Genomic DNA, 13,952 nt, shown 5'->3' with positions numbered 1-13,952 from the left:
TGGCTACATAACCTTGGACAGAGTACTTAACCCCGTGTGCCTTCACTACTTCACTGGGTTGTTATAGGGATTGAGATAAAATTGTGAAGCACTCCTAAGTATGCCTGGCACATGGTAAGCACCATACATATGTCTGTGAAAAAAGGCAACCCAAGTTTGCTATTGAATGGCTGCTTCACACTACGGCTCCTTCAGGGCGCGGTGGGCCATGGAAACCCCCAGGCTTTTCCTTTCACATGAACTGCTGCTCAGCGGGGACCCCCCAGCCTTTACACCTTTAATTGACTCTCTGAAGCTAAATGCAGAACTAGACCTTCAACCCTACTGTGAGCTCAACATTCAGTATTATTATCTCTTGTCCAGACATAAAAGGGGCCTCAAAGAGTATTCTCCCAGACCTGTAGTTGCCACAACTCTGATAAATGTCCCTTCCATGTCTTTCTCCTGATGAACGACCCACGGAGGTGCAGGGGCGGGGACAGACCTTGTATGTCCACTCTCCCCCCATCTTCTCCTTAGGGACAGCATGAGACTTTGTATAATGCCTCTGCACAGGCAGGACACACTGTAGACTGGCCATGATGGGGGAGGAGGTGGTCAGTGACTGAAATGTTTGTAGGTCCCTAGCTTTGGGAACTTCCATTTGTAAAACCTAAACAATGACAGCCACCCAGCTGTGAGGACTAAAGGAGACTGTGCAGTGGAAGGCACCTAGTCAGGTACTGTCACACGGAAGACATTAAAATGTCAACAATAAAGGATTCACAGATGAATTTCGATTGGCAAAATACTTCAGCATCTGTGGCCTAGAAACATGGCGGGGGGGGGGGGGGAAGGCTACATTTTCCAGAATGTGCTGATAATATAAATTGCAAGATAAAAAATGACCCCCATTGTGAGCAGAGTGGAGTTAGCCTAGGGACGGCCACAATAGGTCTGCACATCCACCCAGAGGTCGCAGGAAAAACAACACACACAGGTCACAAAACAATAGTTACCCTTGCACATACAATGCACTCGAATGTTTTCTCTCCCCTTCTATTGAATTTCATGTTTTACAAAATGCTGGTGCAACTCACCACATTGATATCTTTCCCCTAATGAGTCATAACCCACATTTGAAAAACAATGGATATGGCATGCCCCAATCTCCAGCCCAGGAGGGTGCTAGAAAAGAGAAAGAAGTTAGTTTGGCATAAATTGTCTTATAAATCGTTTCCTGGTAGTTGTGAGCTGTCTTCTTTAAGAATTTCTTCTGGAATGTGGCCAGGATTCACATCTCCCTCGTTTGAAAAGTCTGCTGGCTCTGCTCTCATCTCTCTCGCCTGCTCTAGCCTGCATGTCGTTTGGGCTTTGAACGTCCAGCCCAGTTTCAGGCTTCAAGACCCTCTTAACCAAGTTTGGGCTGGCCACGTCATTTTGAAAAGAAAGCAATCCACGGGGAGCAACTCATCCTCCTCCAGTCACCTCTTAATATCACCTCCTTTTCCATAAACCCTGGATGTTCTTCCTGATCAGAATAAAACTCCCCGTTGTGGGCTCCCCAGCTCATGGTGGCCTCTCCCGTCTGGACCTTATCCTTGCAGGCCCAGGCCACTTCCCTACCTGCATGCCTGGTGATGCGCCCCATGTGACGTACCTGAGGGACACCAGCCTCACAGAAGCCCCCACCCCCACTAGTGTTAAGTGGGGCATTCAGCTTGGAAAACTTAGTTAATATCTCAACTAAATTTTCTTCACGTGTAAACTGGAAGTACCACCACTTACCTTCGAGTTTTCATGAGAATTAATTTCTCTACAGGAGCTCCCTTCTCTCCCCCGGAGGAGCACAGACACTTTCCCCCAAGCTCCTTTCGCTTTCAGAGCACCATCGAGCGTTTCCTTGTCGTCAGATTAAATCCAGAGTATTATCGGGACTCCCCATGTCATCTAGACTGCGGCGGAAACCACGCCTCAAAACAAGTTCCTAACGAGGCGACTCTGTCTTTCTCAATTAATTACACAGAAAGGATGGACATGGGAGAGAAACAAAACCGTTATTTCTCTCTAATCAGTAAAATGGCCTGCGGGCATGTTCCCCAGGGCAAACAAAATGAATTGACGACTGTCAGGGCAGGGATCCTTCTGAGAACGCTGGTCCCCGCAGGAGGCGCGCGCCCGGAGCCGGAGGACTGCGTTTCGCCTGGCCCGGCAGCATCCCCGCGCCGCAAGGGCTCTCTCGTTGCGGGCACAGCGGTGCCGGGCGGACCAGAGCAGGACAGTCTCCTCCCGGGCGGGCGGAGGTGTGACCCGACCCTCCCAGCCGAGAGGGGGGACCCACCCCAGCTCCAGCGCCGCCGCTTCCCGCCCTTCTGGACGCGCTCTGGCGGTACGCGCACATCGGCCGGCTGCGAGGAAGGTTTTAAACTTGGGTACCTTCCCCGGGGTCCCCGCCCTTCCCCCGGGCCCCCTGGATCCTCAGTTCTCCCCTTCCCGCTCCATCCAACAAAAAACGCAAACTGAAAACTGCCCCCAAACCCGAGCAAGCCCGGCCCGGCGCCGCGCGACCCCCGCGCCCTGCCCTGCGCGGCGCCCGGCGCCCCGCCGCCCGTCCCGCCCGCGCTCACCGGCTGCCGCCCCGCCTCGGGCGCCGCTCCCCGAGGTGCGTGAGCTGCTGCCTCCGCGGCCGCCCGGCCCGGCTCTCGGCTCCCGGCTCCCGGCGCTGCGCGCGGTGCGGCGGGGACGCGCGCTCCCGCCCGATCGCCCGGCCGCGGGGCCCTCCCGAGCCCGGGGGCGCCGAGGCGGGAGGAGGCGGCGAGCTTGGCCGAGCCCCCTCCTGCTCCCGCGGGCCTGGCTCCATCTGGAGAGGAGCCCGCCGTGAGCAAAGGGAAAGGGAGTCGGAGAGAATTCTCTGCCCTCCCGGGCTCTACAGTGGGTCCCTCAGTCCAACTTTGGTGACAGGAGCTCCGGAGCTGAGCGGGAGGGAATGGGGCAGCATGACCAAGATGTATGAAAAATCCTCAGCCTTGGGTTCAAGTTCAATAAGGCCAGCGTGCTCCATCATGTGCTACTTCAGTTATCACCTCAATTTAGTTCCTCCTCCTATCCCCTTGTACAGGTGCCAATGGACAGTCAAATGTCCCCCGAACAGGGTCCCAAAAGGAGGGACTAGGACCGGGCCAGGAGTGGTTTCAAGTTAGCCGAGGGGGCTCACTACTCCCTTCCGGTAAATATTTGAGTCCTTATTCCAGGCCCGACGCTGATCCGGCGCTGCGCACACAGCCTCCTGGAACTTACATTCCAGAGACGGGCAATATACGTAACCAAGAGGTAAAATATGTAGCTATGCCACGGCGATAGGCGCTGTAGAGAAAAAGTAAGTCAGGAAGAGGACAGAGCATGCTGAGGGTGGGGGTGCCATTTTAAATCAGGTGGTGGGAGATGGCCCCACCGTGCAGATGGCTTTTGAGTAAAGAACTGAGGATGAGAGAGTACATCATGCTGGTACCTGGGGAAAAGGCACTTGCTGGTTCCCCACACTGAGATGTGCTTTATTTTATGCGTCATTTCTTTTACTACTCACAGGCACCAAATTAGGCAGTATTATTACCATTTCCATTTTCCAGAGGAGGACACTGTAGCTTAGAGGTGTTAAATGAATTGTCCAAGGTCATATATTGGTGAAGGGAGGAGCCTGCCTTCAAGCTCAGGGAGCTGGCACCCCAAAGCCCTTGCTTAGCCGCCACTGTCCTGCAGTGAGGGAAATGCGGCAACAGTAGAAGACACGCAGGCTGCTGGTGGTGTGATTAACTCAATCTCCTGGTGCCAGAAAAGGATTCCTGGAAACGACATCTGATTCATTGATTTTTTTTATTTAAAGCTAGTTCATCGTTACATGTAAAGTGAAATATTTTGCAAACCATCTTTTCAACGGTGTGTACATTCCTCAGCCTCATCCACAGGCAGTTTAATTCTAAATGACAGAATCTGACCATCTGTGATGAGACTCGGTCGTCCTCTCATTCTCCGCATTGATTCCCGTTGCACATTCCCGTCCATGAGGATGCCATCCATCACCCCCTGTGCAGTAGAGCCTGTACCGCATGTTGGCAGGGCGAGGAGAAACCAGTCAGAGAGAGAGACAGAACTGCTGCTGCAGGGAGGCAACAGTATAAAGAGGCCAGTCTCTGCCTTGGCTGTCAGAATCCTATCTTTTGGGCAGAGTGCCAATGGTTCATGAGTCAGAGAACAGGCCACATTGTACTGTATAGAAAAGGCCGCCAACTGTCAGTTTCAGAGGCTGAAACTGCAGCATCCAGTGGGAGCAACGTCATCAACAGGATGGCAGAGCTCCCATTTCTCTCCTAGGTAACTCTGCCTCCCCACGGCTGCATCCGCTCCCTTCTTCCCTCCCCCGTACCAGCAATGTCCTCCTACCTTTCCTTCAAGGTCCATCTCAAATGCCACTTCTTCCAGGAAACCTTCCTCACTGCCCCAGCCTCAAATGAGCTCTTATTCTAAAATCTGATATCTCTCTTATGCCACCTGTCATTTTAGAGTTTAACTTTAGCACGGGCTCCTCCTCTGCCTCTGTAAGCCTGCTTAGCTCCTCCGTAGGCTGCATTCTATTTAATTCCTCCGCAGGTCCTAGCATACTGCCTTGCAAGCTGTGCACATTTTACGAGTTTCTGCTGTTGTCGTTGTTAATAAATAAATCGATAAGAACACAGCTTCATTGTCCTTTAATTTTGTTTTTTCATTCCCAAATACCTTTCAAGCTCACAGAAATTTAGTGATCAGACTTAGTTATACATAGCTATAGCTGCTGTTTGTCAGTATAAATTGACTACAGTTTACTTGGAGTAAATTCTGTTTGCCCCATTCTGAAATTGGAAAACAGAGATTTAAGAATAATTTCCCCAAGGTCACAACACTAGTCATTCAGAGAGCCAAGATTTAAACCCAGGACTGTCTGACTTCAAAGTGCGCGCTCTTCGCTACAACCTCATCCGCTCCTCACTCACTCATTCATTCATGCGTGCGTTCATCTGAGCATTCAACAAACATTTATATTTACTGTGCTAGCTCTGCACCAGGCACTGTGAAAATAGCAATGATTAAAACACAGTTATTGTCCTTAAAACTGCTTGCAATCTAGTAGAATCGACAGACAAGTTAGGAAAAATCAGATGTTAGCATTATAAATCTTATGAAAGAGATGCATAGAGGCCCTAGAGGAACACTTTTTTTACCCTAGGTGAGGACAATAAGGATTCACTGAGAAGACAGAATGTAACCTTAATTTTGGAGGACATATAGTAGTTTCTTAGAATGATAATGAAGAAAAGCATACGGCAGGCATATGCAAAAATATGGAAGCATGGAAGGAAACAATGCATTCAGACAATGGTTGCGATACTTCAGGAGGGCTGCAGCATGGCGGGAGCAGTTTTGAGATGAGGCTGGGAAGGTAAGCAGAGCCAAACCACATGGGGCCCATAGGTTAGCTTCCTAGAGTCGATTACACCCTGAAAGTGTCTAAAATCGTGGATGCCTGTGTACGTGAACTTTTCACAGGAGAGGTTTGATAGCTTCAGTCAAACTCTCAAAGCGGCTGACTGATCTGGGCTGGGAGGTGAGGGAGTCAGTTTCCCTTATCACAGCCTGCTGCCCAGTCCATGGACACCCCCAAGGGATTGCAACATCAGCCAGGATGCACTGGATACCCAGAGTGGGTGTGGGGCTCGCCCCTGCCAAATCACCTCCAAATGTGCAGGGGTGCTGCTGGCCCTAGGCAAGGATGGCTGGATCCTGACTGGCCCAGCTCCCCAACCCAGGTCCCCTCTAGGGGCAAAGGGAGGGCATAGCTGGGTAGCCGGCAGGCCAGGAGGCAGGGAGCTGGCAGCTGAGAACATGTCTCAGGGAGGCAGCAGAAGGCAGGACCATAGTGAGCCAAGACTCAGCCCTCAGTGCATGCTGCATTGCCCCACCAGACTTCACTTGCTGTTATGGGCAGAATTGTGGTCGCCAGTTTCCCATGATGAAGCCCTAACCCCCAGTACCTCAGAATGTGGCTGTATTTGGAGACAGGGCCTTTAAAGAGATAATTAAGGTGAAATGAGGTCATACGAGTGGGCCCTAATTCAATATGACTAGTGTCCTTATATGAAGAGGAGACAAGGACACACAGACAGACGTCAGGGGTACCTGGGCACACAGGAATGACCTTGTGAAGAGGCAGCAAGCGGGCAGCCATCAGCAAGCCAAGGAGAGAGGCCTGGAACAGATGCCTCGCTCACAGCCTCAGAGGAGACCAACCCTGCTGACACCCTGACCTTGGACTTCCAGTCTCCACACCTTGAGAAAATGCATTTCTGTTGTTTAAGCATTCCAGTCTGCGATATTTTGTTATGGCAGCCCTAGAAGACTAGTAGATTTACAAAACACAAATTCAAAATTCAAAGTTAAAATTTTGAAGAATTTCAATATGGTGGCCACAGAGCATCAAATCTCAAATGAGGGCCCTCCTAAGTGTGGAGTCCTGTGCCACTGCACTGGTCACATGCCCATGAAGCCAGGTCTTGGGAACATGGGAGTGGCGATCTGAAGATGACGTGGGATGCGTCAGTGGATAGATGTGGTTGAGGCTGTGGGAATGGGTGAGATTGCTCCCTTGGAACATGGAGCGAAAAGACCAGAGAAGAGAAGAGGACTGGTATCAGAAGCTCAGAACACAAATACGGAAGGAAGACAGAGAAAGGGCAACTAGTGAAATAGGGGGTGAACAAGAGAAGGTGGAATTTGATGGAGAAACGCGCAGTAGTGTCTAAGGCCCCAGGTCATGTGATTAAGAACGGAAGCCCATGGGCCTTTGCATGCAGGTCCCATGGTGGGAACTGAGGCCAGATGGCTGCTAGTTAAGGAGAAAGGACAGCAATTACAAGCTACTCCTCTAAGGAGGCTGGGGAGGGGGAAGTGGGTGGGCCTGCTGAGGACCTTCGTGCAAGCTTATGAAGACCCGGGAGACCAGGAGACTGAGATCCAGCCCACACTCTGTCGCCAAGGCTGCATGCGCCTACAGGAAGAGCTGACAGAAGGGTTTCTAACAGAGGCACTAAGGGCCCAGCCTTGAACAATAGAGCTGCAGTGGAGCCCTTCTCATTTGTCTATTTACTGTCTGAGTCACCTTGCTACCTCCATGACAGCAGCAACTGTTCTGTCTCCACCAGCACCAGCCGTGGTCCCTGGACATAGTAGGCACAGTCACAAATGCTGAGTAAATGAATGGGATGCAGAGTGAAGGGAAAGGTTGTGTTTGTTTTGTTTTGTGTTTATTCATTTATTTCAGATGAAAGAGACTGAAACATGCTTATTGATTGAGATCAAGCACCCAGAAACAAGAGAAGTTGAAGACAGAGTTGAGACAGGAAATAATTGATGAAATAAGATACAAGAGAATAGAGCAAGGAAATAAATCAAGATAACTGCTGCAGGCAAAGAAAAAAAAAACTGTCTGAATCATCCTTTGGGAAATTCAATCATTTATCCATTCAATGGTGAGTACTTTGCTTTATCCTGGACCCTACCAGGGATGGGGAACTTTAGAGAAGGGGAGGATGCAGACAGAAGAAAACATGAGATATTCCCTTCCTACTGTTCAAGATGACATCATCTAGATTAGAAATTGCTCATGGAAAGAGATTAAAAAAAACAATGAAACATAGCAAGGGTGTTCCCAAGTGTCTGAGTAATAAAGAAAGGTTTGGAAACAGAATGAACTGGGCGACAAACCTGAAGGTGTCAGGAAAATCTGCGGCAGAGGCAGAGAGAAGACAGGGAGAAGGGAGCAGAGAGTAAATAAGGGATGTGAGCTCTGGGACGGCCTGCTGGCAAGGGGCCTGCTGGCAGCTTTCAGCATCTGGAAGTCAGGGGCTCGGTGTTGGCCCAAGACCTGGACAGCTTCATTTATTTTCCTGTTGATTAGGACCCATACCAGGGGGCCCAGCAGGAAGCAGTAAAATCCAGATCCGTCTGAGAGAAGGACGCATCCCTGATAGCTAATGTGCCTGGGTGAGGAACACTTGGCAGTGTTTCAGTGAGCTCAACAAGGAGGCAAGCAGCAACTGGAGAAAATGATGAGAAAGAAAAATGGACGTTGTTTTCAGATGTTAAAATGTGTAGCACAACAGAGTTACTTCTCCAGCGCGATTGTTTTCTTCAAAGAATAGGATAATCTATCATCAATCCAAATCGAAGGCAAAAATCACACGCACACACACACACACACACACAGGGACACAGGCACTCCACTACGAAAGTCATCCAAGAGCAGAAAGCACAGCTCACTTCAATCATCCTACTGTTCAGATAAGTTTCAGAAAATAAATAGGAGGTGGGTGTTCAGAAATCCCGAGGCTTCGAAGAGGTGAGGAGCGCAGGCGCAGCTGGTCATGCTCTAGTGGTGAAGCTCTCGCACGTCATTAACGGCAGCAGCCCTCCCTGTCTTCCTAGCGGGTATGAGAATTGTCACCTTTTTCTTTCTCACTCTTTGCAGAAACTGGATTTCAGTGCCTTGGCTTTTTACTGTTGCTCTTTTCAAATTAGCAGAATTTTTCCTGAGTATATGTAAACTGCTCTCCCTCGCCAGCTGTTCCCTTCTATTCCATGGAGCAAACGCACACCAGGGAAGGCCACACTCATGCACGTGCACGCACAGGGCCCCTCCTCACGAGATCCATCCCATTCCTTCCCTTCCAACGTGCAAGCATTCGCCTGGAGCTTCCCCCTTGCTGTCCATCCTATTGCTCCTCCGACAGTGCTGCACAGACTTCCACCCACAGAGCGTGGCACCAGGCAGACAAAACATCTAATGTGTTTTAGTTCATGTTTGGCATTTAATCAGGAAGATGGAGCTGCGAGTCACTCTGAAATGTCAACTCGAATATATTTTACACCGCCAGAGAGAGACACAGTGTACCAGGGAGAAACTACAGCCTCGCGGTGATAACTTACAGCCCTAAGGCTCTGACACTCAAATATTTCTTTTCTTCAAAATCAGATTTGTGCATTTTGGAGTGAATTTCTGGTGGCTTCTTATTTGTTTATTATCTCACAATAACGAGGGGCTTCAGTTTATTGGCTCTGGGCTCAGCGACTCTGACAGCAAATGGAAAGAAGAGACTGGCTTGTCCTGGCTCCTTGCTCCTTATTATTCCTTAGACTGTATCACAGCCAAAATCAGGCAGGCAGGGATTATTCCAAAATTGAAAAACACATTGACTCCAGCTCTGATATTGGAGGTTACAGCCACGTGGGTATCCCATGCACATTCAAGCCTCTCTCCTCATGCCTAGCTCCCTGCATGGCAACCCTACCAGTGAGGGCAGGATGATGTCTCGCAACCCTGCATGGCTTCATTTCCCATCGAGTCCCCTTTTCTTTTCCTGGTCCCTTTGCCTCAGGGGAATTTTGCTCTCACCTTCTTTACATGAAGGATTTCATTCTCTGGTTTCAGTTCATGACCAAACTAGAGTATCCTTGCCATCATAGAACACAAACTGACTCAGATGCAGTCCCCAAAATGCCATGGCTTAAATGGGAGCCTGCCGCCACCTGCCTTCACTGAATTCCTGCAGGCTCCTGAGCACTGCTGGTCCAGACCTGTCCAGTGTATTCCATACCCTCCTTGTCTCTCCCTCATCTCCCAGGAATATCAGGTAGTCTGGCCCCTGGTAGGGAGGCTGACAGTACCTCTCAGCCACAGTACTATTCCCCCCGGCTCCCTTCCCCTCCAGCCTTCCTTGATGACTCACAATTTTATGCACACACACACATACACAATTTCAGTCCATTGCAATTTTACAATCATCCCAGAGTAGAAGCCAATAATACTCAGGGCACTGACTCCACGCCATGCCAAGTGGTTTGTAGACAACACGTTTAATCCTCACGACAGTCCTATGAAATAGCTGCTGTTATTATGCTATCTCCAATTCACAGATAAGGAAACTAAGGCTAAACAAGACAGGAATATGCCTCTACATGCTGAAAGCATTCAGCATGTTCTGCCTCTCCTCACATTATCACTAATACTCTTCTTAATATTTCTGGCTCCACTGAAGGGCATGTCTCTATTTTATAGAAACTGACTCAATGTGAAGAAGACGAAAAATAATGAGGAAGAGGAGGGGGAGATATGTGTGTATCTACGTATGTGTGTTAGTGTATAAAATCTCAGAAAGAAATGTTGAAATAAATGTAAAAGAATTTAAATTTTTATTATTTTATTTATCTTTTTGCTTGAGGAAGATTTGCCCTGAGCTAACATCTGTGCCAATCTTCGTCTATTTTATGTATTTTATGTGGGATGCCGCCACAGCATGGCTTGATGAGTGGTGTAGGTCTGTGCCTGGGATCTGAACTCGTGAATCTGGGCCACCAAAGCAGAGCATACAAACTTAACCACTATACCACGGGACTGGCTCCTAAATTTTTATTATTTTAACAGTAGCATCAGCACTTTGTAGAAAACTGAAAAGAAGAAAAGAAAATCATCTTATAACTTCACTACCACAAAACTACCAATGATAGTATTTTGCATTAAGACTTTAAGACTTGTAAAACATGGCTGTTTACAAAGTAATCATGTGGTACCTATACATTTGTGTATTGATTTTTTCACTAAATCTTGTTATATTGTAAGCATTTTTAATTTTTCTATTTTTATTATGTAATCTTTATAAGCATTATCTTTTAATAGCTATAATATTTCATTGAGTAGGTGCCACAATTTAACTGTCTCATTATTGATAGACACAGGTAGATTCCAGCTTTTCCTACTATGAGTTCTGCTCCAAAGATATTTGCATTTATCTTCTATAACGTCAGATGTGACAAAACTCACAGCAGTTATTCTCTCTGTACTTTAATATTCATTTTATATTTGCACACATTTTTTAGATGTCCACCAATAGATGGTGCCAGCAATGTCCATCTTCGCAATAGCCTGCTGTGGGTACCAGCAGACATATACTAGTGAAAGTTTTTGTTTAAAAATTCTAAATTCGTTAAGAAATAAAGTTATTAAGCACCCTGAATTTATAAATGAGAAATCACTCAACTCAGCTCGGACATGAGAAATCTGAGGGCCGGGAGAGATGACAACCATCTTTAAATATTTGAAGGTGGAGGGGCTGGGGGAGAATTGTCTGTGTCCTCAGGTGCAGGCAGGGTTCAGCTGAGCGAGGGGAGCTGCTGCCAAGTGGCCTGGAGAGCTCTCCCGTGGTGGCTGTGATCTGGAATAGGCTGGACAGGCCCCTAGACCTAAAGTAGAAGAGGATATATATATACACATATACATATGGATGCACACATATATGACATAAATGTCATATATATTTATAAATATACACAACACATTTATATGTTATAGGAAATGTATGAGACATGGAATATTCAGTGGAAGGGAAAGGACGTCAGGTGAAATCAATTTGAAACTCACATCTCTCTTGGCAAATGGGAAAACCTGCAAACATTCAGGGAAGAGAGCTCCAGACTCACGGGTGTCTGTCTTGGCAAAACAATTACTCACCTTTGTTCATTTATGAAAAAAAATCTTAAAAATCAATTAACATAATGAAGTTGTTCCATGGGATCCAAGCAATTAAGGTGAGGCAATGCAACAGGCGATGGGAGCACAGGGTTTGAGTTAGAGACCTAGATTCGAATCTCTGTTCTGCCACTAACTTGCTCTGTGCTTCAGTTTCTTCATCTGCAAAGTAGGGATGAACACTGTGTCTAGGATTGTTGCAACCGGAAGAAGATCACTAGGTGAGGTGCTTAGGACAGCATCTGTCACAGAGTAAATACTCATCACCGGGCAGCACCTGTTGTTCTGGTTCCGCATGATGTTAACAGCAATCACATGGCCACAGTCTGTGCCTTGTGGAGAAAGGACAAGATTTTGAGTCTGGGCTTTGGAGTTTGAGTCCAAAAGTAAGTAATTTTGTTCTCTGAGCAAGTCCATGAATCTGTTTATGCTGCTTTTGGTAACAAAGCATCAGTCATCCAGTCTTTAGAAGTAACAGCTAATTTTGTTTCAATTCCAGAGTCACACAAAAAGTGGAATCCAGGATGGCCTTCTTCAAAGGAGCATCACGGCAAGATGTGAACAAGTGTTGCCTCAAAGGGGCTTTCCATGAAACTGGCACATCTCCCAGGGAGAAGACGCAGCTGCTCTCTGTGGTCCTCGAAGAAGAGAGAGTCTAGGTGAGTATTAAGACGATAAAGGGATGGAATTTAGAAACCCAAGTGGAGATGTCATTCCCATCAAACAGACTCCTCTCAAACTCACAATAAAGGGCTTTCATTATAAACTGCTCTTTGAATCCGAATTCATCTAAACCTATCAGAGCAGGGATGGTGACACCAAATACTGCCAAGTCTTGCCAAATGGATGGAATGTTTGAATAAAAGGAGTCAATCAAGCCAGACAACTGTGCCCAGTAGGAATGCAGATATTTTCCAGGCGGCGTGTGGATGGGTGGTTCCTGGGCGCTCATCCCTTCATCCTGCCGCCAGCTCTGCCTCTTAGTAACCCCACCACTTGAGTCTTTATGGTCCACCTTTGTCCCCAGACTTCCCAAGTTTTTAAATTTTCTACCCATTTTCTCTTGCTTTCATTTTGATCCCTCTGGGCGCAGCCTTGGTGAGATACCTGCCTGAAAAGATCCCAGAGTTCACAAAGCACTTCTTAGTCATGGCGGAGGGAGAACCGGTTTCCCTCACTCCTCCTGAGAGCATTCTGCTGGAGCTCTCGGATGACCCAGTGAGCAGCGTGTCACCGGATGAAGTTCAGACCGTGAAGGTGCATGTGGGTGCTTAGTCACCAGAAAGTTACCTGTGGAGTGTAGATGAGAAGCTGAGCTGTCAGGGTCCTTCCAGGACCAGGTGAAATCATTTAACTCAAAGATCAGACACACTAAGCAAGGCATGTCTGTAGACAGCAATTAAACTGTTTGGAAACCAGTCCTTCCCTCCAGCTTCTGAAGAAAACTCAGGGCTTGTAGTGCTGATTAGAGAGCAGAGTTTCTGCCAGACGCTAATGGATGTTCCCCCAGATTTTAGGAGAAGAATGAAAACCAAATCATCAAAGAGCAATCAGCTGGGGGCTCCTCTGCAGATGTCTCCTTGGGCAGGAGAGGTTCAGCTCTACACCAGATGGAAGGCTAAATCACCAACTCACGCAGCCTTAAATCCCACGTAGACATCAGGGATTTCTGCATTCTCCAAGAAGACATGAAATATAGAACATCTGCAACAGAATGAGAGAGCTCTTCAGGTATATGCACAGCAACCTCCTCATCTTCCTTCCCCCAGAGACAATTGTTTCTATTTAACAACATTTATACATCATTTACTGATATAAGCACTTCATAAAGATTAACTCATTCCATCCCCATTACAACCACATGAAGGAGGACAGGTGTTATTACTATCTTCGTTCCCATTTCACCGATGAGGAGACTGAGGCACAGTGGGTTTAAATAACTTGCCCAAGGACACACAGCTTGCCTGATTCAAATCTAGAGTCTGCTCCAGAATCTATGCTTTTATCCACTCTACTATGCTGCCTTAATAAATATTTTAATGACAAAATTTAAAAGCACTTAATTTATTCTCTGTCTTAAAATATACCTTCTCTATCTAAAAAGATATGTAGGGGAGGAAGACATTTTCTCTACCCACTGTGGGTTCTTCTGGCCTGAGAACGAATTAAATTCACATGAGACAGAATAACAGGAGAAAGTTAAACCAAGCTTTATAACATGTACACATGGGAGAGGCTCAGGCAAACTGAGCAACTCGCCAAAATGGCTGAAGCCCCCACCTTAAATATCATCTTCAGCTAAAGACAAAGGAGGATGTTGGGGGTGGGGGGAGTCAGTTATAGGAGATTACCAGACAAGCACAGT

The 13,952-nt window shown here is 47.5% G+C and overlaps 1 protein-coding gene across 7 annotated transcripts in view; it reads right to left on the bottom strand.

Moving 5' to 3' along the window:
- MRAP2 (melanocortin 2 receptor accessory protein 2) overlaps positions 1-4,542 on the bottom strand; it is a 45,135-nt gene extending 40,593 nt beyond the window's left edge. The window contains exons 1-3 of one of the 7 annotated variants that reach the window (XM_070225270.1): positions 2,607-2,747; positions 1,768-1,984; positions 1,080-1,167 (exon numbers count right to left, since the gene is read on the bottom strand). In XM_070225270.1, coding sequence (XP_070081371.1) covers positions 1,080-1,084 — 5 coding nt within the window. In that variant the 5' untranslated portion in view covers positions 1,085-1,167; positions 1,768-1,984; positions 2,607-2,747. Of the gene's footprint in view, positions 1-1,079; positions 1,168-1,767; positions 2,586-2,606; positions 2,981-4,416 lie in introns of those variants that run through there. The other 6 variants (XM_023650754.2, XM_070225269.1, XM_070225271.1 and 3 more) reach the window with 6 other exon arrangements.
- Positions 4,543-13,952: the final 9,410 nt, after the last annotated feature.

Source organism: Equus caballus, chromosome 10 (genome assembly GCF_041296265.1).
Source record: "Equus caballus isolate H_3958 breed thoroughbred chromosome 10, TB-T2T, whole genome shotgun sequence".
NCBI classification, from domain to species: Eukaryota; Metazoa; Chordata; class Mammalia; order Perissodactyla; family Equidae; genus Equus; species Equus caballus.
The sequence above is the reverse complement of the archived record's forward strand: the minus strand, read 5'-3'. Positions and strand labels throughout refer to the sequence as shown.